Source organism: Schistocerca nitens, chromosome 9 (genome assembly GCF_023898315.1).
Source record: "Schistocerca nitens isolate TAMUIC-IGC-003100 chromosome 9, iqSchNite1.1, whole genome shotgun sequence".
NCBI classification, from domain to species: Eukaryota; Metazoa; Arthropoda; class Insecta; order Orthoptera; family Acrididae; genus Schistocerca; species Schistocerca nitens.
This window is the reverse complement of record NC_064622.1, coordinates 468,256,835-468,284,583: the sequence shown is the minus strand read 5'-3', so window position 1 is coordinate 468,284,583 and position 27,749 is coordinate 468,256,835. Positions and strand designations below refer to the sequence as shown.

General features: G+C 47.4%; 1 protein-coding gene across 1 annotated transcript in view; it reads left to right on the top strand.

Moving 5' to 3' along the window:
* LOC126204346 (blood vessel epicardial substance-like) overlaps positions 1 to 27,749 on the top strand; it is an 86,122-nt gene that overhangs the window by 20,531 nt on the left and 37,842 nt on the right. The window contains exons 4-5 of the mRNA XM_049938724.1: positions 2,902 to 3,228; positions 9,876 to 9,984. Of these exons, the coding sequence (XP_049794681.1) occupies positions 2,902 to 3,228; positions 9,876 to 9,984 (436 nt within the window). The remainder of the gene's footprint in view (positions 1 to 2,901; positions 3,229 to 9,875; positions 9,985 to 27,749) is intronic.

Genomic DNA, 27,749 nt, shown 5'->3' with positions numbered 1-27,749 from the left:
TCTAGCTTGAAGGGGGAAACCAGATGGCGCTATGGTTGGGCCGCTAGATGGCGCTGCCATAGGTCAAACGAATACCAACTGCGTTTTTTTTTAAAAATAGGAACCCCCTTTTTATTACATATTCGTGTAGTATGTAAAGAAACATGGATGTTTTAGTTGGACCACTTTTTACGCTTTATGATGGATGGCGCTGCAATAGTCACAAACATATGGCTCACAATTTTAGACGAACATTGGTAACAGGTAGGTTTTTTAAATTAAAATACAGAACGTAGGTACGTTTGAAAATTTTATTTCGGTTGTTCCAATGTGATACATGTACCTTTGTGAACTTATCATTTCTGAGAACGCATGCTGTTACAGCGTGATTGCCTGTAAATGCCACATTAATGCAATAAATGCTCAAAATGATGTCCGTCAACCTCAATGCATTTGGCAATACGTATAACGACATTCCTCTCAACAGCGAGTAGTTCGCCTTCCGTAATGTTCGCACATGCATTGACAATCCGCGGACGAATGTTGTCAGGCGTTTTCGGTGGAACACGATAGCAAATATCCTTCAACTTTCCCCACAGGAAGAAATCCGGGGACGTGAGATCCGTTGAACGTGCGGGCCCTGGTATGGTACTTCGACGACCAATCCACCCGTCTGTCATGAAATATGATATTCAATACCGCTTCATCCGGACGCGAGCTATGTGCCGGAGATCCATCAAGATGGAAGTACATCGCAATTCTGTCATGCAGGGAAATATCTTGTAGTAACATCGGTAGAACATTACGTAGGAAATCAGCATACATTGCGTCATTTAGATTGCCATCGATAAAATGGGGGCCAATTATCCTTCCTCCCATAATGCCGCACCATACATTAACCCGCCAGGGTCGCTGATGTTCCACTTGTCGCAGCCATCGTGGATTTTCCGTTGCCCAATAGTGCATATTATGCCGGTTTACGTTACCGCTGTTGGTGAATGACGCTTCGTCGCTAAATAGAACGCGTGCAAAAAATTTGTCATCGTCCCGCAATTTCTCTTGTGCCCAGCGGCAGAACTGTACACGGCGTTCAAAGTCGTCGCCATGCAATTCCTGGTGCATAGAAATATGGTACGGGTGCAATCGATGTTAATGTAGGATTCTCAACACCGACGTTTTTCAGATTCCCGATTCTCGCGAAATTTGCCTGATACTGATGTGCGGATTAGCCGCGATAGCAGCTAAAAGACCTACTTGGGCATCATCATTTGTTGCAGGTCGTGGCTGACGTTTCACATGAGGCTGAACACTTCCTGTTTCCTTAAATAACGTAAGTATGCGGCGAACGGTCCGGACACTTGGATGATGTCGTCCAGGATATCGAGCAGCATACACAGCACACGGCCGTTGGGAATTTTTATCACAACAACCATACATCAACACGATATCGACCTTTTCCGCAGTTAGTAAACGGTCCATTTTAAAACGGGTAATGTATCACGAAGCAGATACTTTCCGCACTGGCGGAATGTTACGTGATACCACGTACTTATACGTTTGTTACAGCGCCGTCTATAAGAAAGCGAAAAAAGTCGTCCAACTAAAACATTCATATTTCTTTACGTACTACACGAATATGTAGTAACAAAGAAATGGCTCTGAGCACTATTGGACTCAACTGCTGTGGTCATCAGTCCCCTAGAACTTAGAACTACTTAAACCTAACTAACCTAAGGACATCACACACATCCATGCCCGAGGCAGGATTCGAACCTGCGACCGTAGCTATGTAGTAACAAATGGGGGTTCCCATTTGTTGTGTACATAGTTCCGCGTAGTCAGCGCGTAAACAAGTTTCCCACTAGAGTGCGCCCCCGTAAGCACAACAGCGCAGGCGCAGCACTCGTCCGTCTCCGCGCTACGAGATGGCGCTGCCTAAGAGATGGACCAAATTCTGCTTCCGCCGATCCGCGTATTAATGTCTAAGGCAGACAATGAGATTGCTGCTAACGTAGAACCTTTTCTCGTCGCGGATCACATTCGCGCAGTGATACATGAACGCGCGACGTATTATAACGAGTGTACAGACCTCCGATTAGTCAGTCTGCATTAGTCTGTACCAGTCTGCATTAGTCTGTACCAGTCTGCATTTGTCTGCACCAGTCTGTACCAGTCTGCGTTAGTCTGTACCAGTCTATAGTCAAGTTTCAGTCTGCGCCTAATAAGATTACCATATTCCTGTGCATAGCCATAAAGATAAATGAATAGACACTTTGTCAAGTATCACAGATATGTGAGAATAAGATTAATGTACCAAGACCAAAAGAACTTCAGATTGTCAATTGTAAACAGCATCCAGAATCAAGTTACGTAATGTCTATGCTTTTTATTATTTTAATAAATGTGTGTGAAAATTAAGCAAGTTCTGTTTAAAGTTGGTCACCGTCAATTTGCTACTCTAAGCGTGCAAATGGCATTTCTATCGTCTGACCTAACGGCAGAAGATAAACACGCCACGATAAGACCACGAGACATATTGCTGACACTCGCCTACTTCGTTAGAGCGACAATAATCTGATGGTGTGTGTACCGAAGGTCTTACAGTACGCACACCACACCATTTTAAAAAAAAAGTTAAAAAAATAAATAAAACGCAGTTGATATCCGTTTGACCTATGGCAGCGCCATCTAGCGGGCCAACCATAATGTCATCTGGTTTTCCCCTTCAAGCTAGACGAGTTTCGTTCTTTGTAGTTTTTTCGTTTGATGCTTATTTCGTGACTATTTGGCCCAGTCACTATGAATGGACCATGCTGTATAATTATTTAACTGAAGTCTCCGTAGGAAACGAACTAAATGAGCTTGCCGATACTTCGCGATGACAAACGAAGAGACCGATACCCGAGTCGCCGTCGTGTGCAGGGGCCTGCTGTGCGTGGGCTTCCTGCTGTCGGCGCTGTGGGCGGGCATCCACGTGTGCTCGCCGGACGTGTTCGCGTGGAACGCCGGCCTGGTGCTGCTGAACGCGGCGCACTCCGCGCTGCTGGGCGCGCGCTTCCTGCCGCCGCCGCTGTCGCCCGAGCTGGCCGACGTGTACACGCGGCTGTTCCGGCCGCTGCGCGTCTCGCGGAAGCACTTCAAGGAGCTGGCGCGCTGCGCCCGCCTGCTGCGCTGCGCCGCCGGAGACACGTACGCCGCCGAGGGCGCCACGCCCGCCGACGAGCGTCTCTCCGTGCTGCTCAAGGGCAGGTCAGTCCACTCCAGAAACTGGCCGACGTGTGCCAGCCTCCCCGCACGGGTACCTCAGTAGAGTAGTTGCGAGCCAGTCGCGGGGACCTCTCCAGCCGTGGCAGGCCAGTCCAGCTGCTGAGCTCTCTGTCCAGGGTACGTCACTTTTGTAGTTGTGGGCCAACTGAAGAAGTGTCCGACCAGGGTATGTCACCCCACAAGTTGCACGACGTGTGTGAAGCTCTCCAGCCAGGGCAGGTCAGTCCGGCCGCACGGCTGTCCAGTCCCGCAGCTCAGCTGTCCTGCCTGGGCGACGTGTGCCAACCTCTACGTATGGGTACGTCAGTAGAGTAGTTGCGAGCCAGTCGCGAGGGCCTCTCCAGCCGTGGCTGGCCAGTCCAGCTGCTGAGCTCTCTGTCCAAGGTACGTCACTTCTGTAGTTGTGGGCCAGCTGAAGAAGTGTTGCACGACGTGTGTGAAGCTCTCTGGCCAGGGCAGTACGGCTGTGAAACTCTCCAGTTGTGACAGCCATATCTGGTTCCTAAGCACCATGTGTGGACCTCTCAAGCCGGGGTAGGTCACTGCAACTGGAGTACCCTCCACTACATCGCCCCAGAGGCCTTTTGAAGTCTCGAAAATTAGTACCGAGGCTAGGACCTGAATTTGAGTCTCCTGCACACTAACCCTGACACACACAGTGGTTACGGTTACTACAAGCCACACCACAAGTTGGGCAACGGGGCCAAATTTCTAGTACTTTACTGTCGAGTAGAGATTTTCACAAATGTTTTATTCCTATCTTACATAAACTAGCAGTACGGCAATAAACAGCCTTTTAAACACGCCGCTAACGGCAATCAAGAAATTTATAGCAATACATTAATTTTAAAAAAATTAAAAAAGAAACACAGAAGCAAGCAGTACGGCAATAAACTACCTTTTAAAACACGCCGCTTACGCAAATCAAAGCAATTTATAGCAATGCAACAATTTTAAAAAATTTAAAGAACATTAGTAAACAGGCTACTAAAGTAAATACAGAACTTTGTTAATAAGGTACGGAGAGGTAGTGAAGCTACCAACACCGCCATTAAAAAACAATTAAACAGGCCTTAGCAAACACACGATTAATGGCAATAAAAAGAATTTACAAACTTGGAGGAATTTAAAAAAAATTTAGACAAAAGTGTCCTGGAATATCATTAGAACATAACAGATAAGACGGACCCGTGTAAGGCGGCCACAAATCACCCACTCAGGGATGCTCAGGCTAGACAGAATACGGACCAATTTAAAACGCCCGTAAACACAATTGCCACTCTCAGGCTGGCCACTGCACCGACTTTTAGCCAGCGAAAACTTATTATAAGATGGCTTAACTTTCTGACAGAATTAGAGCTAACCTCGTGCAAGAAAACATTACACCGCACACTCCTGAATGAGCGACCACATGATAAACCAACAAGAAGCATGAATTTACTCATAACCCACGACAGAATAGCCAAACAATTAAACTGCCAAAACTAAACCTCCCATCGGACAGTGACGAGAGGAGATGGAAAGATCGCTGTCTTCAATTATACCGGTGCCGGGGACAGGAAACCCGGTCGCCGGAGGCCACAAGGCAGAAGAGACGCTGGTTACACAAAATTATTACTTCTTGATTAAACCTTCCACGAACTTAACTTGCAATTATGCTCGAACAGGCAGTACACGACCTCCGATGCGAAGGATCCACACGTCCGACCGCGCAGGCGTCGCCAGCGTACCCAAGACGGCACGGTCACGCGACAACACGCTCTGTCATCGGAGTTCACGTCTTCTCTGCAACGTTGACGGGTAGTGATCGATCCTTCATGTTAGGTGTCTCCTTTTAACCTCCAGTGTTGAAACGGAGGATTTAAAGAAGCTTCTTAACGTCCCGCCAAGGTGAAATAAACAGCAACTACTCGAGGGGCGATTCTGTATACAACCAACACGCGGGGACCTCTTCCGTCAACTCGACCCGCTCGTTACACACAACCGACATACATCACGAGGCGACTCGGTACAACCGACCACGCCTGCTTCGCGCTGGAGAGCCACACTCTCGCTGCGCCCAGCGCCCCTACTTCCGCGCCACCACATGAGGTTACAACCGGTCAAAGATCACACTTCCTCCATAGCAGTTTCCCGGAAGCAAAAACGCAGATATCGATAGCAGAGGGAAAAGACAACCAAGCAGCCACTTGATGACAGACAACATATCAAACAAACATGTCAGGGGAAGAAAAGGAAAACCAATGCAATCCAAACACAAGGTGTAGCACGAGTCGATACATGGCTCAAACCCATAACGCCCCCTCGCACAGTGGCTTTGCACAACTGCACGGACTGACCTAATAGTAACCTAGTGTAATCTTTGGATGTAGTGGTTGGCACATCTGCCTAGTGAACCCAAGACACAGGTTCCAATGCTGGCCTCGGTACAAGTTTTTATTCGTCGCTTCAGTCTGCATATACTGCCGTGCGGTTAAAGGCGCTGCAGTCTGGAACCGCAAGACCGCTACGGTCGCAGGTTCGAATCCTGCCTCGGGCATGGATGTTTGTGATGTCCTTAGGTTAGTTAGGTTTAACTAGTTCTAAGTTCTAGGGGACTAATGACCTCAGCAGTTGAGTCCCATAGTGCTCAGAGCCATTTGAACCATTTGAACCGGAAACACTTCGATCAGTTGAGGAATATGTTGTTTCTCGATTTGAACTTGTTGCAGAAAACGGTGGACAGCATATTGAACATGTTTTGTGCCAGTCACACAGAAATCGATAATTTGATTTGATTTTTATTGATGCTTTTTAAGCGGTTTTTGGCCTCAGGACAATTAAAAACCGATTTTTGCCACCCAATGTGATATTACCTTGCCGTGGTGGATGGGCTTACGTAACTAACAGTGTGGCACTGGTACACCCATGCACACTATGTAGTACAGTTTGTTCAGTGTCAAACGGACACCTTAGGCATTGTTGTATGATTCATTTGTCATTTGTAGTCGACCACTATTAAATTTTGATTCTTACAGCGCCATCTATTGCTATGTAACTATTTATTTTTCTTCTGCCATACGTTTTCCCTCTTCTGCGATGATATTCCGTTGCAATTTTACGTCATTGTGACCAATGGTGTTATTTCTACAGCGGTTTGAAAGTTTAATTATAATCACCCTGTACACTGTAGACGTTTGAGACTTGGAAAGGTCTCTAGAACCATATAGTTTTACTCGATTAAAGCACCTATGCCTGAAGAGCCTCTGCAATCCTGTTTGTATTAGGGGAATACCAAGTCGGCTGATGCGTGAATGGGAATTTGGATTATGGGGTGAGAGTGCTAGGATAGCCCGTTCAGTTGTGCAGAGGCAATTTTTGTCTGGTTGCCACAGTGGTTAGCACATCTGTCTACTGAGCGGACGACCTGTTTGAAGCCGACCTGGTACAAATTTCATTTGTCACTTCAGTCTGTGTATACACAGTTTTGTGATGTTTACGAAGCTCCTTAGCCACGACAGGTGAGTCCAGTATTTAAAGACCAGCCATATAAATCTCCAGCCTCCCCCTGTGCTATGTCCAAAGCTCTCCAGTCAGAGCACTTCCTCCCAGTCACTGTTCGCCTAGCGACTGTCTCATCAATAAAGACATGCTATTCCAGTTGCTGCGTTATGGATGCAGAGCTCTCCAGACACCACAGATCGGGCCAGTCACTCCTTGAGAAAATATCTCTCCTACCTGGAAAAGGTCAGTTGAGTCAATGTGGGCTCGATGCAAACTCTCCACTTGGAGCTAGTCAGTCTACTTCAGTCTAGATGCTATGGGCGTGGGGAAAAGCTCTCCAGCCAGATAAACTCATCCCAATTGTTGCAGGTAAGACACGAAACTCTCGCGATAGGACAGTCCAGTCACTGAGGATCTGGCATGAAGTTCTGCAGCCTATGGAGATCAGACATGTCGCTGTTGACGAAGTGTAAATTGCTCCAGTCTGGGAAGGTTACTCCTGTTGCTACGTTCATGGTGATGAACTGTCAAGTGAGAGAAAATCAGTTCAATTGCTTTGTAAGATCCGAACATTTCCAGCCATGGCAGGCCAGTCCAGTCACCATCAGTGCATTCAGGCAGGTCAGTCCATTTATTAAAAAAACTAAAAACCCGCCTCGTTTTTTAATATATAAACCAACGATTGCTCACACGCTGCGATGTTGAAGTTTCTTAGATCAGTCCATTTGCTATGAGTTAGTTTTGAAGGTCGCCAGCTTGGTCAGGTTAGCTCTGCCACTGTTTCTGGCCGACCGGTGTGGCCAAGCGGTTCTAGGCGCTTCAGTCTGGAACCGCGCGACCTCTACGCTCGTAGGTTCGAATCCTGCCTCGGGCATGGATGTGTGTGATATCCTCAGGTTAATTAGGTTTAAGTAGTTCTAAGTTCTAGGGGACTGATGACCTCAGATGTTAAGTCCCATAGTGCTCAGAGACATTTGAACCACTGTTTTCCAAATGCATATCCCCCAGCTGTTGTAAATTTGTAAACTCGTTGTGGGCTCACTACAACTACCCTGGACAAGTGAGTCCAGTAACAGCAAGATCATGCAGAAAGCTCTCCTGCGAGGGAAGGTCTCTCAGATAGCTTGGAAATGACAGTCCAGTCGCTGAAGTACAGGCAATAAAATCTCCAACTAGACTGGTCCATCTATTGACTACACTCATGCTCATAAATTAAGGATAATGGTGATACACAGTGAAACAAACCTCCGATGGGCGGTTTGCGGATTTAAATAAGCTCAGGGTATGACCATGTGGTGCATTTGACCTGCGGTCGTCGCACAGTGGCGCTGGCAGCAGCCCACATATGCAGAGGTATGTTGGTGCATGTCAGAGTACAGTGCAGCGAGTAAGTGTGCAGACATTTTCAGATGTGCTAATGGTGACTATGTGTAGAAAATGGCTCAAATAACATGTATTGATGACGTTATAAGGGATAGAATACTGGGGCAGCAGGAGGCTGGTCAAACACAGCAGATCGTGGCACGGGCCCTCCGTGTGCCACAAAGTGTAATCTCAGGATTATGGCAACTATTCCAGCAGACATGAAACACGTCCAGGCGCTATAGTACAGGACCGATATCTCACCATCAGTGCCAGCAGACGGCCACAGAGTACTGCAGGTAGCCTTGCTCGGGACCTTACCGCAGCCACTGGAACACTTGTTTCCAGACACACACTCTACAGACGACTGAACAGACATGGTTTATTCGCCCAGATACCTGCAAGGTGCATTCCACTGAGCCGCAGTCACAGGAGAGTCCATAAGGCCTGGTGTCAAGAACACAGTACATGTTATGTTCATGGACGAGTCCACGTATAGTCTGAACAGTGATTCTCACTGGGTTTTCATCTGGCATGAACCAGGAGCCAGATACCAACCCATTAATGTCCTTGACATGGACCTGTGTGGAGGTTGCGATTTGATGGTGTGGGGTGGGACTATGGTTGGTGCACATACACCCCTGCATGTCTTTGACAGAGGAACTGTAACAGGTCAGGTGTATCGGGACATCACCTGCACGTTTTCAGGGGTGCAGTGGGTCCCACCTTCCTCCTGATGGATGATAACACATGGCCCCACTGAGCTACCATCGTGGAGGAGTACCTTGATACAGGCGAATGGAGTGGCCTGCCTCCTCTCCAGACCTAAACCCCATCTAGCACGTCTGGGATGCTCTCGGTCGATGTATGCTGCACGTCTTCAAACCCTTATGACGCTTCAGGAGCTAAGACAGGCCCTGGTGCAAGAATGGGAGGCTATACCCCAGCAGCTGCTTGACCACCTGATCCAGAGTATGCCAACCCATAGTGCGGCCTGTGTACGCGTGCATGGTGATCATATCCCATATTGATGCCGGGGTACATGCAGAGGAAACAGTGACGTTTTGTAGCACATGTGTTTTGGGACGGTTTTCTCAACTTATCACCAATACCGTGGACTTACAGATCTGTGGCGTGTGTATTCCCTATGTGCCTATGCTATTAGTGCCAGTTTTGTGGAGTGCCACGTTGTGTGACCACATTCTGCGATTATCCTCAATTTATGAGCATGAGTGTATAAGCCCATAGTGAAATCTCTAGCAACGGCAGGTCTGTGCAGCTATTTAAGGTCAGGAGCAAAGCTCTCTAGCTGTCTCACATCAAGCTGGTCACTGCAGACCAGATGAAGAACTGTCCAGCCAGGGCAAATCTATCGACTATTTTCACTACCTTTTTCATTTGTATTACAACTTTTAGAACTGACAAAATATGTGATTTTTATATTTCTGTATGTATGTATGTTTGTGTGTGTGCATTTGTGTGTGTGTGTGTGTGTGTGTGTGTGTGTGTGTGCACATGGACATGAGTCTGAGTGAGTGCATGTGTGGTATTTTTAAGGTGCTTTTATATTTTACATGTAGCTGATGCTACATCATTCTACAACTTTTGCAAAAGCTTCTTTGATACAATTTTAGAACAAGCGCCTTGTTGTCATGCACCTGAACAGCACACCATTATCATGAACAATATGGTCGTCGTCAGAGACTAAATTGCCTCGGCACTAGCAGTATGTGACGTGACGTGTGCGTGCTGTGTTGTGACGATGGCTTACCTTGTTCCGGCAGGATGCGGGTGAGCTGCGACGACGCCCACCTGCACTACATCACGCCTCACCAGTTCATCGACTCTCCAGAGTGGGAGGCCAACCACAGCAGCAGCGACGACCTCTTCCAGGTGAGCGCCGGAGCCTCCATCGCTCCGCTACTCGACCGCTGACTGCCACAGCGTGTAATCCTGGCAAACGTTCATTTACTGCATTTGCTAAGATGCGTGTAGTTAATATTTTCAGTCTTGCCAGTCCGTGAGATGTTGAACTGCATACTGAACAGACCAACAAGAGTGTTTGTTTTGGAATTTGTACTAACTTTCTCATTTACAAAAACTTATCAAAATTCAGTATCAGCATTTCAGGTCCAGTTTCAGTGAAATTATGTCGTAAAGATGATCTTGTTTTATAATCACCTGTACCTGTTGTTATGATATGTTGTGCATTTGTCTGACACCTCATCTCGCCTTTGATTCGTCTACGAATTGCAACTCAATGCTTTTCTCTCCTACGACGTTTGAAAATAAGGCTTTAGATTTCAGGTAGCCCTGCTGGAAGGCAATGCAGATGCCCAGATCGATGAGTGTTGAGGTCAGATTAACTTCTCCAAATCATCACACTGACTAGTTCGGTATAACAGGTCGCAGAACTAGTAATGCAGTTACTGAAATGCCAGCCGTGGGTCTGCATGTTTAAGACATTTCCTCCCTGTTGGCTCGTATCTCCCAGTGAATTGTGACGTTTGTGACGTACAAAGGGCAATTTAGTAGGTAATGCAACACATTTTTTTTCTCTGAAAACATATTGGTTTTATTCAGCATTGCAATATGCCATATTATTCCCCACTCTATTGGCTAGGAAACCCTAATTAGGAACATAATCTCGGTACAACGTGACGGCTTCACGCCACCTTTCTGGGAGGGCGTGTGTGCGCTCATGGTGCCACTCCGCTGCCACTCTACCCCATCACCGACGTGCTGCTTCAAGCTGGGTGCATCCTTCATTGGGCCGAAGAGATGGAACTCGGAAGTCGCGAGATCATGGCTGTAGGTTCGATAAGGAAGGACAGTCCAGTGAAGTTTTGTGAGCTCCTCTCGGATGTGCAGACATGTTTGAGGTCTTACGTTGTCATGGACAACCAGAAGTTCTTTTGCATTTTTGTGGCAACGAACACGTTAAATCGTTCCAACATTGCAGAAGTCATAGGTGTGTGCATCCGACCACAGGTCTGCGCGACCTTTTCGCTATGACGACAGACGCCTCGCCCAGTGATTTACCGTGCTTTAGTTCACTGCCAGTTCTCCTCAGATATTCTGCAAGCACCTATGAGTATTTCGATGCTCTAAACTAAATGACAGCTTTCTGCTCGGAAAGCCGTTTCGAAGGCTATGTGCAAGCGCCATCACCCACCACCCATCCAAACCTCATGAAAATGCAGGGCTAAAACGGAAACATTCCACGAGCAACAAGCAACGAGCACCCCTCATGTTTGTCTTCAGATCTCCTCCGTCCAAATTCGAAAATTTTAGCGTGTTGACATAGCAGTCATGATGGTACTGTGCCTCATAATCACAACGTTGGTTCATTGGTTTGGTGAATGTACGGGGGGGCACTCAGCACATAGGCCATCAGTGCCTTTATTAAACGAATTCGAGACGAAAGTGGCTAAAATATCTAAAATTACATTTCAAAAAGTTAAATACGAAATATTGATCTGATACTCTGTGCCAGACTGTGCTGTACAGAGATCTGTACTTCATCCTATCTCAGCGATCGCAAGGAGGGACGCCCCGGTGGGTCGTTTGCTTCATTGATCGCATCTTGTTGTTCCTCAACCCTAACCATGCCTCCCCCAAAGACTTGTGCTTCTCAGTCTTAACAGAGAGATAACTGCATGATCAGGAGCGACACACTGGGAAATTTTCCGTATTGGTGTACTTAGCTGCTTCATCTGCTGCTTCACTAGCCTCATCTCCCAAGTGACCCGGTACACAACAGACGACACCTCTTTGACTTTTCTCTGAGGACGGAAAAAGGAGTCGTGGAACATTTGGATACGTTCGTCTGCTGAGTATATGTGTTGGATAGCTTGATGTCAGTAAAGGGAGCCAGTGCAGATGAGAAATGTATTAGCATGAAACACTTCATCTTATCCAGTCCCCTGAACATTGTATATAATTCAGTACATTGTGACTGCTTTAGTTAAGTAAGTTACACATATTGTCCCATTGCGCGTTATATGCTGCGCATTGTCAGTAGAGCGCACATGTTCTGGGTTTTCTGCGGAAACAGTTCTGGTCCAATATACCTAACAGGTGCACCACAGTGTGTGAATGCAATGACGTGAGAACTGGAAATGCATTCCGAAGTACGTGAGACAGGGCGATTGTTGTTGGAACAACGTGCAATTTTCACCGACTTGCTGTCAGTTCTGGCAGAATATGAACCAAATGCAATGTCGCCTCCAGGTGTAGTGAGATAGGGCCAACAGTTTTACCGAGGAGGCATGCTTTAATGATGTTTGTCGGGAAGAAAGGCAATAAACATTAGCCACGAACGACGGTGTCCAGGCAGTCGACGAACAGGTAACTATCCGTGGGTATTGCTCAGCAGATGCGCATCTCAGTGGTCAGTGCTCATTTCATCGTCCGAGGTCGTCTGCAGTATCGGAAAGAGTGCTCAGCCTGTGATCCGCCATCACTGGCGCCTACACACAGAAGCTTATGGCGTCTCTGGACTACCTTGAGCGTTACTCCGTAGAACCCAATGATTTCTCAAGCCAAATAATTGCGGCCGATGAGGCAGAGGTCCTTCATTTGACACCTGCAATAAAGAGAGCAAATTTGGAATGAATATATACTGAGCCGACAAAAGTCATGGGATGCCTAATAATAACGTATCCGGCCTCCTTTTGTAGTGCAACAACTCGAGGTGACATGTACTCAACAAGCTGTTGGAAGTCTCCTGCAGAAATATTGATCATTCGATTATGTCCCATAAATGTTCGATGGGATTAATGTAGGGCAAATTGTCCAGAATGTTCTTCAAACCAATTGCAAACAGTTGTCGCCCACTGACATGGCACAGAGTCACCCATAAAAATACCATCGTTGTTTGGGAACGTCAAGTCCAGAATCATTTCCAGTCAATGACTACACAGCCCGTTCCATGTAAATACAGCCCACACCACTAAGCAGCGGGGACTGATGACCTCAGCAGTTAAGTCCCATAGTGCTCAGAGCCAGATATCCCTGGTGTTGCAAAGCGACTCAAATTACACACACACACACTACTAAGCAGCCATCTCCATCTTTCACAGTGGCTTATTGATAACTTGGGTGTATGCTTTCACGGGGTCTGTGCCACACTCGAACACTGCCATCAGTTCTTAACCAATCTGAACCGGTACCCATATGATCACGCCGCGGTTTCCCAGTCGTCTAGCGTCGAACCGAGACAGTCGCGAGCCCAGGAGAGGCGCTGCAGGCGACGACGTGCTGTCAGCAAAGTCACTCGCATCGGTCGTCTGCTGCCGCAGCGCATTAACGCCACATTTCACCACCCTGCCTTCACTGATACATTCGTCGTACGCCCCACATTGATTTCTGCGGCTATTTCACGCAGTATAGCTTGTCTGCTATCACAGACCATTTTACGCAAACGCCGCTGCTTTCGGTCGTTAAGTGAAAGCCGTCGGCCACTACGTTTTCCGTGGTGAGAGATAATTTCTGAAATTTGGTATTCTCGGCACGCTCTTGACACGGTCGATCTCAGAACATTGAGTTCCCTAACGATTTTGCACATGTAATGTGCCATGCATCCAGCTGCGACTACCTCACCGCTTTCAGAGTCTGTTAATGACCGTCGCGCGGCGATGATAACGTCGGAAACCTCTTCCCATTAACCACCTGAGTAGAAACAACAGCTCCGACAGTGCACCGCCGTTATAGACCGTGTGTACGCGATATTACTGTCATCTGTACATGTGCACATGGCTATCTCGTGACATTCGTCACCTCAATGTGCATCTCCTCGCCTCCGCGGAAGCAATGCGCAGTTGCTCCATCAGCAGGCAATTTCGTGGTCGCTGTTTTCTCCGACAGCGAACGAGTTGTCCACATATACACTACTGGCCATTAACATTGCTACACCAAGAAGAAATGCAGATGATAAACGGGTAATCATTGGACAAATATATTGTACTAGAACTGACATCTGATTACATTTTCACTCAATTTGGGTGCATAAATCCTGAGAAATCAGTACCCAGATCAGCCATATCTGGCCGTAATAACGGCCTTGATACGCCTGTGCATCGAGTCAAACAGAGCTTGGATGGCGTGTAGAGATAGAGCTGCCCATGCAGCTTCAACACGATACCACAGTTCATCGAGAGTAGTGACTGGCGTATTGTGACGAGCCAGTTGCTCGGCAACCATTGACCAGAAATTTTCACTTGGTGAGATATCTGGATAATTTGCTGGCCAGGGCAGCAGTCGAACATTTTCTGTATCCAGAAAGGCCCGTACAGGACCTGCAACATGCGGTCGTGCATTATCCTGCTGAAATGTAGGGTTTCGTAGGGATCGAATGAATGCTAGAGCCACGGGTCGTAACAAATCTGAAATGTAACGTCCACTGTTCAAAGTGCCGTCAATGCGAACAAGAGGTGACCGAGACGTGTAACCAATGGCACCCCATACCATCACGCCGGGCGATACCCCAGTATGGCGATGACGAATACACGCTTCCAATGTGCGTTCACCGCGATGTCGCCAAACATGGATGCGACCATCATTATGCTGTAAAAAGAACCTGGAAAAAAAATTACGTTTTGCCATTCGTGCACCCCGGTTCGTCGTTGTTGAGTACACCATCGCAGGCGCTCCTGTCTGTGATGCAGTGTCAAGGGTAACCGCAGCCATGGTCTCCGAGCTGATAGTACATGCTGCTGCAAACGTCGTCGAACTGTTCGTGCAGATGATTATTGTCTTGCAAACGTCCCCATCTGTTGACTCAGGTATCGAGACATGGCTGCACGATCCGTTACAGCCATGCTGATAAGATGCCTGTTATCTCGACTGCTAGTGATACGAGCCCGTTGGGATCCTGCATGGCGTTCCGTATTACCCTCCTGAACCCACCGATTCCATATTCTGCTAACAGTCATTGGATATCGACCAACGCGAGCAGCAATGTCGTGATACGATAAACCGCAAGCGCGATAGTCTACAATCCGACCTTTATTAAAGTCTCCTCCTTACACGAGGCATCATGAGAAATCGGCTGGAAACTTTCCTCATGTCAGCACGTTGTAGGTGTCGCCACCGGCGCCAACCTTGTGTGAATGCTCTGAAAAGCTAATCATTTGCATATCAAAGCATCTTCTTCTTTTCGGTTAAATTTCGTGTCTGTAGCACGTCATCTTCGTGGTGTAGCAATTTTAATGGTCAGTAGTCTAGTTTATATTAAACCACACAGTTATTATCGCAGTTTCGTACTGTGCAATATTGACGTCGCTGTGCAACGCCATAAACAACAAAACAACAGGAAACGTGGAAGTTAATGAAAGTCAGTGGTTTCCTGAACAATACCACAGCACCCCACACGGCGCCGACAACACAAGCTTCCCTTCGATGTTTTCGGTGGGAGGTCTTGCACCGTCCGATTTCTTGTTTTCGGTAAGCTGAAAGAACACCTATGGGAAAGATTTTCCAACGATGAGAACGTCAAGGAATGGTTCCATGGCCAAGGAACGCATTTCTACCATCAATGAATTTAAAGTGGGTATTGAAAGGTTACTGTGTCTTCCCTTTAGTCCTATGAAATGAGAAGCCATCTCCATCACTGTAAGCATGTGAAATATTTAACGTTTCTAAAATAATAATTGGATCCTTTTACAGACCTCCCAATTCAGATGATACAGCTGCTGAAAGGTTCAAAGAAAACTTTGTTTTCAAACACGTACCCGACTCATACGATAATAGTTGGTGGTGACTTTAATTTACCCTCGATATGTTGGCGAAAATGCATGTTCAGTTCCGGAGGTACGCATAAAATATCATCCGAAATTGTGCTAAACGCATTCTCTGAATATTACACTCCTGGAAATTGAAATAAGAACACCGTGAATTCATTGTCCCAGGAAGGGGAAACTTTATTGACACATTCCTGGGGTCAGATACATCACATGATCACACTGACAGAACCACAGGCACATAGACACAGGCAACAGAGCATGCACAATGTCGGCACTAGTACAGTGTATATCCACCTTTCGCAGCAATGCAGGCTGCTATTCTCCCATGGAGACGATCGTAGAGGTGCTGGATGTAGTCCTGTGGAACGGCTTGCCATGCCAGTTCCACCTGGCGCCTCAGTTGGACCAGCGTTCGTGCTGGGCGTGCAGACCGCGTGAGACGACGCTTCATCCAGTCCCAAACATGCTCAATGGGGGACAGATCCGGAGATCTTGCTGGCCAGGGTAGTTGACTTACACCTTCTAGAGCACGTTGGGTGGCACGGGATACATGAGGACGTGCATTGTCCTGTTGGAACAGCAAGTTCCCTTGCCGGTCTAGGAATGGTAGAACGATGGGTTCGATGACGGTTTGGATGTACCGTGCACTATTCAGTGTCCCCTCGACGATCACCAGTGGTGTACGGCCAGTGTAGGAGATCGCTCCCCACACCATGATGCCGGGTGTTGGCCCTGTGTGCCTCGGTCGTATGCAGTCCTGATTGTGGCGCTCACCTGCACGGCGCCAAACACGCATACGACCATCATTGGCACCAAGGCAGAAGCGACTCTCATCGCTGAAGACGACACGTCTCCATTCGTCCCTCCATTCACGCCTGTCGCGACACCACTGGAGGCGGGCTGCACGATGTTGGGGCGTGAGCGGAAGACGGCCTAACGGTGTGCGGGACCGTAGCCCAGCTTCATGGAGACGGTTGCGAATGGTCCTCGCCGATACCCCAGGAGCAACAGTGTCCCTAATTTGCTGGGAAGTGGCGGTGCGGTCCCCTACGGCACTGCGTATGATCCTACGGTCTTGGCGTGCATCCGTGCGTCGCTGCGGTCCGGTCCCAGGTCGACGGGCACGTGCACCTTCCGCCGACCACTGACGACAACATCGATGTACTGTGGAGACCTCACGCCCCACGTGTTGAGCAATTCGGCGGTACGTCCACCCGGCCTCCTGCATGCCCCCTATACGCCCTCGCTCAAAGTCCGTCAACTGCACATACGGTTCACGTCCACGCTGTCGCGGCATGCTACCAGTGTTAAAGACTGCGATGGAGCTCCGTATGCCACGGCAAACTGGCTGACACTGACGGCGGCGGTGCACAAATGCTGCGCAGCTAGCGCCATTCGACGGCCAACACCGCGGTTCCTGGTGTGTCCGCTGTGCCGTGCGTGTGATCATTGCTTGTACAGCCCTCTCGCAGTGTCCGGAGCAAGTATGGTGGGTCTGACACACCGGTGTCAATGTGTTCTTTTTTCCATTTCCAGGAGTGTATTTCGAGCAGTTAGTCCATGAGCCCACGCGAATAGTAAACGGTTGTGAAAACGCACTTGACCTCTTAGAAACAACTAATCCTGAGTTAATAACGAGCATCAAAACCGATTCAGATGTTAGTGAACACAGGGTTGTCATAGTGAGAGTGAATATTGTAATCCCCAAATCCTCGAAAAATAAGCGAAAAATAAACCCTGTTCAAGAAAGCATATAAAAATTCACTTTACGGCTTCCTGAGAGACAATCTCCACTCATTCCAAATAAATGATATAAGTGCAGACCAGATGTGGCTTAAATTCAAAGAAATAGTATCGGCAGCAGTTGAGATATTTATACCAAATCCTCCTTGGTACACAAAATGGATTATAACACTGTTGCAGAAACAACGAAACAAACATGCCAAATTTAAACAGACGCAAAATCCCGAAGATTGGCGATCTTTTACAGAAGCTGGAAATTTAGCGCGGACTTCAATGCGAGATGCTTATAACAGTTTCCACAACGAAACTCTGTCTCCAAACCTGGCAGAAAATCCAAAGAGATTCTGGTCGTATGTGAAGTATGTTAGCGCAAGAAACAATCAATGCCTTCTCTGCGCGATAGCAATGGAGATACTATCGAAGACAGCGCTGCCAAAGCAGAGTTACTAAACACAGCCTTCCGAAATGCCTTCACAAAAGAATACAAAGTAAATATTCCAGAATTCGAATCGAGAACAGCTGCCAACATGAGTAACGTAGAAGTAAATATCCTCGGAGTGGTGAAGCAACATAAATCACTTAATAAAAGCAAGTCTTCTGGTGCAGACTGTATACCAGTTAGGTTCATTTCGGAGTATGCTCATGCATTAGCTGCGTACTTAACAATCATATACAACCGTACGCTCGACGAAAGATCCGTACCTAAAGACTGGAAAGTTGCACAGGTCGCACCAATGTTCAAGAAATGTAGTAGGAGTAATCCACTAAATTACAGGCCCATATCGTTAACGTCGATATGCAGCAGGATTTTGGAACATATATTGTGTTCGAACATTATGAATTACCTCGAAGAAAATTGTCTATTGACACACAGTCAACATTGCTTTAGAAAACATCGTTCCTGTGAAACACAACTAGCTCTTTAATCACATGAAGTGTTGAGTGCTATTGACAAGGGATTTCAGATCGATTCCGTATTTCTAGATTTCCGGAAGGCTTTCGACACTGCACCACACAAGCGGCTCGTAGTGAAATTTCGTGCTTATGGAATATCGTCTCAGTTATGCGACTGGATTTGTGATTTCTTGTCAGAGAGTTCACAGTTCGTAGTAATTGACGGAAAGTCATCGAGTAAAACAGAAGTGATTTCTGGCGTTCCCCAAGGTAGTGTTATAGGCCGTTCGCTGTTCCTTATATATAGAAACGATTTGGGAGACAATCTGAGCACCCGTCTTCGGTTGTTTGCAGATGATGCTGTCGTTTATCGACTAATAAAGTCATCAGAAGATCAAAACAAATTGCAAAACGATTTAGAAAAGATATCTGAATGGTGCGAAAAGTGTCAGTTGACCCTAAATAATCCGGAACCGCTCTGCTGCTACGGTCGCAGGTTCGAATCCTGCCTCGGGCATGGATGTGTGTGATGTCCTTAGGTTAGTTAGGTTTAAGTCGTTCTAAGTCTAGGGGACTGATGACCTCAGATGTTAAGTCCCATAGTGCTTAGAGCCATTTGAACCATTTGACCCTAAATAAGTGTGAGGTCATCCACACGAGTGCTAAAAGGAACTCGTTAAACTTCGGTTACACAAAAAAATTAGTCTAATCTAAAAGCCGTAATTCAACTAAATACCTAGGTATTACAATTAGAAAAACTTCAATTGAAAGGAACACATAGAAAACGTTGCGGGGAAGGCTAACCAAAGACTGCGTTTTATTGGCAGGACGCTTAGAATATGTAACAGACCTACTAAGGAGACTGCCTACACTACGCTTGTCCGCCGGCAGCTGTGGCCGAGCGGTTCTAGGCGCTTCACTCTGGAACCACGCGATCGCTACAGTCGCAGGTTCGAATCCTGCTTCGGGCATGGATGTGTGTGATGTCCTTAGGTTAGTTAGGTTTAAGTAGTTATAAGTTCTAGAGGACTGATGACCTCAGATGTTAAGTCCCATAGTGCTCTGAGCCGTTTGATTTGCATTACGCTTGTCCGTTCTCTTTTAGAATACTGCTGCGCGGTACGGGATCCTTACCATATAGAACTGACGGAGCACGTCGAAAAAGTTCAAAGAAAGGCAGCACGTTTTGTATTATCGCGAAATATGGGAGAGAGTGTCACAGAAATGATACAGGGTTTGGGTTGGACATCATTGAAGGAAAGGCGTTTATCGTTGCGACGGAATCTTCTCACAAAATTCCAATCACCAACTTTCTCCTCCGAATGCTAAAATATTTTGTTGACACCGATCTACATAGGGAAGAACATTCATCACGATAAAATAAGGGAAATCAGAGCTCGTACGGAAAGATGTAGATGTTCATTCTTTCCGCGCGCTATACTAGATTGCGATAATAGAGAATTGTGAAGGTGGTTCGATTAACCCTCTGCCAGACACTTAAATATGATTTGCAGAGTATCCATGTAGATGGAGATGTGTTAATAGATGGGCGGAAATTTCAGTTTGACGGGGTGTTAATCCTAAAATTAGAGCTGTTCAGGTCATGATTCACTTCTTCCTTCAGGTTTCAGGAATTATTGTCAGGGCAGCGTGTGTTAGAGAAAAAAGAAATATTTAGTATTCAAACAAATTTCTGGCTTGCAGCCGGTAGTCTTTCAATACTTCGCACTAATCTAAATGCCGTACTTCAACTAAATACCTAGGTATTACAATTACGAAAAACTTCAATTGAAAGGAATACATAGAAAACGTTGCGAGGAAGGCTAACCAAAGACTGCGTTTTATTGGCAGGTCACTTAGAAAATGTAACAGACCTACTATGCGACGGCTCAACTGAAGATGACTGGCAGGTGCCCAGTTGAAATATCGTGCGAAGTATTGAACGACGACCGGCTGCAAGCCCGAAATTTGTTTGAAGAGTCAATTCGCCGGGAAAATTTTAAAATTCACATATTTGAGTATTTGTGGCAACTTTAAGTTGCTATAGATTCAATACGTTAATCCAAGAATTCTTTCATTTTGCGTCTGATGGTTTGTTCAATGCCAAGCACTTGTTCTGGTGAGTAACATTAGCATTGCATTTGCACTAATATGGCAGCAAGGAAAATGTAACGTGCTTGAGCCACATCATAAAGATGAGAAAATGTGAGTGTAGAATCAGTACATGATGAGAACATATCCGGTAATCGCCTGAATGCTGTTCACGGCTGGAATTGCACAACGATAACCATGATACGTGATTGTGTTTATTGTAGTCAGTGACAAGTGTTAGAATTAGTCAATAGGCACTATGCAATGCCAGAAAATTGCGTGTGTAGGTTTGAATATGTACTTGAGGCCCGTGCACACTGAATACATATACTGTAGTGTATTGTTCCACGGAAGGAAGAGGATGTTGTTATGGGTGGCCGGCATCCTCTTTCTACAACACAAATGCACACATGGATTAACACGGTTCTTTGTTTACATGAACAGATAGCTGCTACTTAACTTGAATAGAGTCCATTAGTTGTGGTACGAGATCCTCAGTAAGAGTTGTCTTACAGACAATGTCGGCAATGTTGCTATAGTCATAATTTTGGTCGCCATGTACTGTCGTAGCTGGTGACCCGCTCTGTGAGTGGACTGACAGACGCCAAACTGGAGTGTGAGTCACTGAGTTAGTGACAGTGAGTTAGTGAGTCCCTCCGCTCAGTGGCGGTGACCTAAATACGTGCTGTCAAGAGGGCGTTGGCGGCATGTTGGATGTCGGTGTGCCTCTGGCCTCTCGTGATAGGTGTGCTTGATCCAACTCCTACTATCGATCTTCGTGCTGCATCTTTGCCGACTGGTTTGTTGGTGACAGATTACGCCAGCACATTCCTTCCCCCATCCCCACCCCTCCCCCGAAATGCTGCACCGTTGCCGTGTAGGGAAGATGCAAACGACAATGGAGAGGGAGGCAGGATGCTGAAAGTAGAGATAAGCCGGGATCCGTGACTGGTGGACGACATACTCCCGACTGTACCCCGCCATCTGGTTTGCGAAGTAACAATAACATCCTCGAGGACACTGCTGCCAGGGCACACGTCCAGGCCTGAGAGTGTGTCCCGAGACACTGATGGCGACGACGGCGTCGGCGACGACCGGTCCACGTCCATCGGGTAGGCGAGTGGGGACGGCGGCGGTGAGGAGGGTGCATCGTCCATCCACTCCTCCTGGGATGCCCTGGTGGCACCGTTGGGCGGCTGCGAAGGCTGCGCTTGCCCATGAGGCCATGAATCTAAGGGAAGAAAATCATCAGAATCACGGAACAAATGTCACGCACGAATTTGGTTCTGGTTGCGGCACTGCAACCATCGTGACCCGCAGTCAAGAGCCAATGCGTCCCTGGATTATGCCTAACGCCTACAGTGGCCATAAACACTGAACAGAACAAGACCGCATGGCGCAAAGCGATACCTGCAGACCACTGATCTGGCAAACCTATGCAAAATATGGAGGATAACGCCTGAACGCTGCTACGTAATGTAAAAGCCATGGACACCACAAATGGGAACTTGCTAAAAGAGTCTACCACTATGAGCTAACGGGTGTTTCAAAATCGTCCTGCAAAGTCAATTTGCACTTGCTGCCATGGCGATTGAGTCTTAGACCAAGCTGGGAATGTCTGTGGTGGAGCGAATTTCTTTTACGCACATGCGCGACATGGTGACTTCATCTGTTCAATGTGGGCGTTCAAGTCCTGCCAAGTACAGTGCTGTTTAGTATGAACAACTCCCCAATGTCCTTAGTGGAACAATCGCAACACATCCTTTTACAACACACCGGGTCTGGTACCAAGCGCTGCGGGTTTCGAATCCGCGCTAGACGACACGGACCTCGATTACCATTCTACAGCCACTCTCGATTACCACTCTACAGCCACTCTCGATTACCACTCTACATCCTTCGTGCCATAAGCCGTGGCTGGGCACGTGCCTGGTCTGTGTATATCTGTGTATAACTTGAGGGCGCCACAGTGGAGCAATAGCGACATACCGTATCCTGTATATAAGCGCCTGCCTCTCGCTCAGCTAAGAATAACTCCTGTCGCTACGCCATTTTCCTCGACCTTGAACGTGCCTACCACCGAGTATGGCATTACTGTCTCCTCTTCAAGCCCTTGGCCCTTCCTATCAAATACATCCGTCTGATCGCTCCTTTCTTTCCCACTGTCCTTCCTATGTCACCATCCATAACACAGATTCCTACACCTTCTACCCCTCCGCCGGTGTGCCCCAAGGTTCCGTCCTCTCCCCTCTTCCCTACCTTCTTTATACGGCAGACATGCAGCCGCCTTCACTCTCCTTACATCTTCTCCAGTACGCCAATGACACCGCCTTCCTTGCCCTCGCCCCCACCTCTCAACGCTCCCAGCACCTTCGCCAATCCCATCTTGACCAGTTCACCACTTGGAGTAACCAGTGGTTGCTCAAGGTCAATCCTTCAAAGACCCAGGCGATCATTCCGCCTCCTTGATTTTATGCCACCCTCAAGTACCTTGACCGTTGCCTCTCCTGGACCCCTTATCTCCGGACGATCCAAGCCAAGGCATGCTCCTGACTCCGCCTCTTAAAGCTCCTTTCTGGATGCAAATGGATTCTGGACCCCTCCACCATCACACATATAAATACCCCATTCGCCCCATCCTCTGCTATCCCCATCCAGCCTGGATTTTCACCCCTCCCACCTACTGTAAGTCCCTCCAAATCCTTGAATGCCACACACTCCGCCGCCCCTATCACATATGCCTCCCATCCGCCACATGGATCCTGCACGACTTTTTTCCCTTCCCACACCTTTTCCTCGACTGGATACGGATCACTTACACCTCCCACAAGATCGATCCCCCACACGTCTCTCCCATCCTCGCCCATCCCAGCTTGCTGCCGCCCCTGTATTCTTGCATCCCACCTGCTCTCCATCTTCACACCCTCCATTCCCAAGGTGGCTTCCACCAACTCCCTCCTTGTCCCGTCCGTCTACCCCCTCTTTTCCCCCAGGGCTCCCTCTCTCCCTCCTCACCTTCCTTTTTCCCCCCCTCCTCTCTCCCGCGTCCTCCCCCCCCCCAACTTCCAACCCCTCTCTTCTCTCCTCCCCCCACTCACCCTTCTTTCTCCCACTGGCTGCACCCCCATCCTTCCCGCCTCCTACCTCTCCCTTCCACCTGCAGGCAGGCCGCCCCCTCTTCGTCAGTGTGAGTGCTTCGCCGATGATCGTCACCAGTGTTTTCCGTGCATCAGTGTTTCTCTGTTGTGTACAGTGTTTTCATCAGTGTTCTACTACGTTAGCGTCTCCACCTGGATGTCTTAGCCTGTTCAACTGGTGACGCCCTTCATGTACAGTGCCTTCCGTCGAACCACTTCAAATGTATTGTGCAATGCTCACGTATTTACCATGCTTTTTTATGTTTGCTCTGTCTTCCGTGTCTGTATGTTGTGTCTCTTAGCCGAAGAGAGGAGTATGTAGGCCGCTGCCAGCCCACCTCAGCTGAGGCATGAAATAACGATAAAGGAAAAAAAAAAACCTCAGCTTAGCAGACTGATATTCGCGTGAGTGTATCGACATCTCGGCTACAGGCAGCGTGTTTACCGTAATTTGTTTTCTTTTACTAGTGGACGTTGTGAATTCGTTACGTTGGTGCTTGTGACCCCGTTGCTTCTTGCATATTGTCGTCGTAAGGTCTTGCTCGGTTGTCCGTCGTTGTTCGTGTCCGTCCTTTCTCGTTCGTTTGTTTGTTCGCGGGCCGCCCCCGTTTGGTCCCGCCGCGCTTCGTTCTCGGCAACCCCACGAACGTTCCGGTCGCGGTTACAACGCCGGGAATAAGCACACGAGATTGCCCACTGTCATTCTGAACTATGATGAACAATGATCGACGCCAAGACGTGCGAATATAATGCAACAAAACCTTGAGATCTGGATCAGCGTAAGTGGTCTGTGAAATTTTTCTGTAGTGGAAGGGAAAATATTCCGGCATTTCACAGTCCTGCTCATCTATTTAGCAATAAGATGCGGGAGATGAGAGTCTGGGCCAATCGCAAGGCGTGATAGGGCGCCTGCATTGCCGTGCTTTGCTTTAGGTCTGTACTGATGCTGCGAAATCAACAAAGCCCAACTTTGCAAATTTTGAGCAGTGCGTGTAGGAACCGGCTTTGGAGGATGAAACAGGGACTGCAAAGGCTTGTTATCTGTCACTAAATAGAACTTGCTACCAGTGATTGAATTGGGTCACACCATAGACAGTAGCGAGAGCATCTTTTTCAATTTGTGAATAATTGCACTTAGTTTGAGTTAACAACTTTGGGGCAAAAACAATAGGTCTGTCTTGTGCGCCAATTCTGTGAAAAAGCACAGCGTCGATTCCGTAGGAAGAAGCGTCGACTTGCGAAATTACTGGCTTGGCAGATTCCAAATGCACTAAGGCCGGCCGGTGTGGCCGAGCGGTTCTAGGCGCTTCAGTCCGGAACCACGCTGTTGCTACGGTCGCAGGTTCGAATCCTGCATTGGGCACGGATGTGTGTGATGTCCTTAGGTTAGTTAGATTTAAGTAGTTCTAAGTTCTAGAGGACTGATGACCCCAGATGTTAAGTCCTATAGTGGTCAGAGCCATTATTTGACTGTAAAAGTTACCACAACTAGAGTTAAATTTACACTTCCTAGTCATTTCCATTAATTCTGTGTACTACTGGCGGTACGTCTGTTCCAGCTTTTTCTGCAAGCTACTTGGACTTGCTGGTCATAGTTTTGAGTCAATGCAGCGATTACTTGGTCATAGGCGAGTTCGTCGGGAATTTTTTTGTATTAACCTGAACACTGGGGACCACGCAATCGAAAGAAAGTATTCTAACTTTACAGTACCGTGAACACGAAGAACTTCACAACGTGCTTGGAACTGTGCCAGTACTCGGTCCATCCCTCTTCTGTGTGCTTAAATTCCCGGAACTTCGGTTTGCTAGTCGGCGACACTTGTTGGACTGGTTGGTTGGTCGGTTGTTGTTGTACTGCCGACGCAGCTTGTGCAGCCAGTAGTTGTTGTTCCGTCGTCAGTAAGGTAGCAATTTCTTGATTCTGAAAACCTTGGCCGTCTGCGACTGAGGAGCGGCGGCAGGGGGTTTAGGGGGCGGGGAATTCATGGTCTGCATAAATACGTTATATGAAAAAAGGAAGCAAAGCTTCAAGAGAAATTTGATTAGTTCTGCACCTCCCCTCATGGAACACATGCAAGAACAAACAACAAATTAGTTATTATAAACACTTGAAAACAATCACCCTTGGAAGCTAAAACACAAGAGAAGCAAGCAAAGTCTTTGGCCAGTGAATCATCCTCGTCGCCACTGTCGTGTCTTGTTCCAAGAACGCAAGGGAGAGCATGTTGTTATGGGTGGCCGGTATGCTCATCCTGCAACACAAATGCACACGTGGATTTACACGGCTCTCTACTTGCCTGGAATAGAGTCCATGAGTCGTGGCAGAAGCTCCTCAGTGAGACTCCTCTTACAGACAATGTCGGCAGTCTTGCTATAGTCAAAATTTTGGCCGCTATGTACTATCGCAGCCAGTGGCCCGCTCTGCGAGTGGACTGAGAGACGCCAAACTGGAGTGTGAGTTAGTGAGTCAGTGACGGTGAGTTAGTGAGTCCCTCCGGTCAGTGGCAGCGATCTAAAAACACGCAGTCGAGAGGGCGTTGGCGGCCGTTTGCTTGTCGGTGTGTCTCTGGCTTCTCTCATGATAGGTGCGCCTGATCCAGGGCCTGCTATCGATCTTCGCGCTGCATCTTTGCCGACTGGTGTACTGGCGACAGCTCACGCCAGCATATATATCACCGTTCCACGGTTTTATGAAGTCCTCATTATCCGTTGGACGATGTGCTATACCGATGCCAAGAATTTAAGTGCTAAGAAGTGGCATGTGCTGATTTTTTTTAAATAAGTAAGAGAACTTTTTAACGTAGTTTTGTCGTTATCTCCTCCCAAGTGCCCAGAGGAGGTCATTCCATAGTCAGTGGCGACGAGCATGATTCAATGGCCGAACACTTTGCTTGCTTCTCATGTTTTAGCTTGCAAGGGTGATCGTTTTCAAGTGTTTCTAATTTCTAATTTGTAGTTGTGTTCTTGCATGTGTTCCACAAGGGGAGGCGCAGAACTAATCAAGTCAGTGGCCGAGCGGTTCTAGGCGCTCCAGTCCGGAACCTCGCATCTGCTATGGTCCCAGGTTCAAATCTTGCCTCGGGCATGGATGTGTGTAATGTCCTTAGGTTAGTTAGGTTTACATAGTTCTAAGTTTACTGTTGACGTCAGATGTTAAGTCCCATAGAGCTTAGAGCCATTTAAACCAGCCATTTGCCAATTGCCTGAACATAGTCTTGCTTTCCAGAAATGTGTGTGATTGATACGAGCTGGAGTTTCAGTTAACGGACGAGTGCCCCGCGCTATTCGTCCACGAGACTCAGAGGGCCATAGACACGGGTTCCTAGGTAGATGCCATGTTTCTCGACTTCCGCAAGGCGTTCCATACAGTTCCCCACAGTCGTTTAATGAACAAAGTAAGAGCATATGGACTATCAGACCAATTGTGTGATTGAATTGAAGAGTTCCTAGATAACAGAACGCAGCATGTCATTCTCAATGGAGAGAAGTCTTCCGAAGTAAGAGTGATTTCAGGTGTGCCGCAGGGGAGTGTCGTAGGACCGTTGCTATTCACAATATACATAAATGACCTTGTGGATGACATCGGAAGGTCACTGATGCTTTTTGCGGATGATGCTAGCTCATTTATAGCCTCCAAAAATTGTGCAGTAGACATCCCATTTACTCTCTCGGACAGTTCAGCCGAATGACGATCTGGCGCTTTATCCAGTAAATTTGGGACTTTTCCTTGTTTACCAACTTCGTGTTGGAACTTTTTTACTTCAAGAATAACACTACTGTCACATCATGAATATTTCGGTGTTCATAAATGCCCTTTTTTGTTGGTATAATTGAAGGGAACCTTGGTATTTTTGAAGAATGTGGAGTTTTGGGATTTTCCATTGAAGAATAAAACCATTTTGTGGATACCGGTGGCGTCTGCGCAAACTAATATTGTTACTCGCTCTTTGTTAATTTTATATCTTTAAGCTGTACTCTCCCGCCAAGAAGCTAAACATTTCGACGATAATGATTTCATCAGCTGTCTAAATCCCAGGTCATATCATTT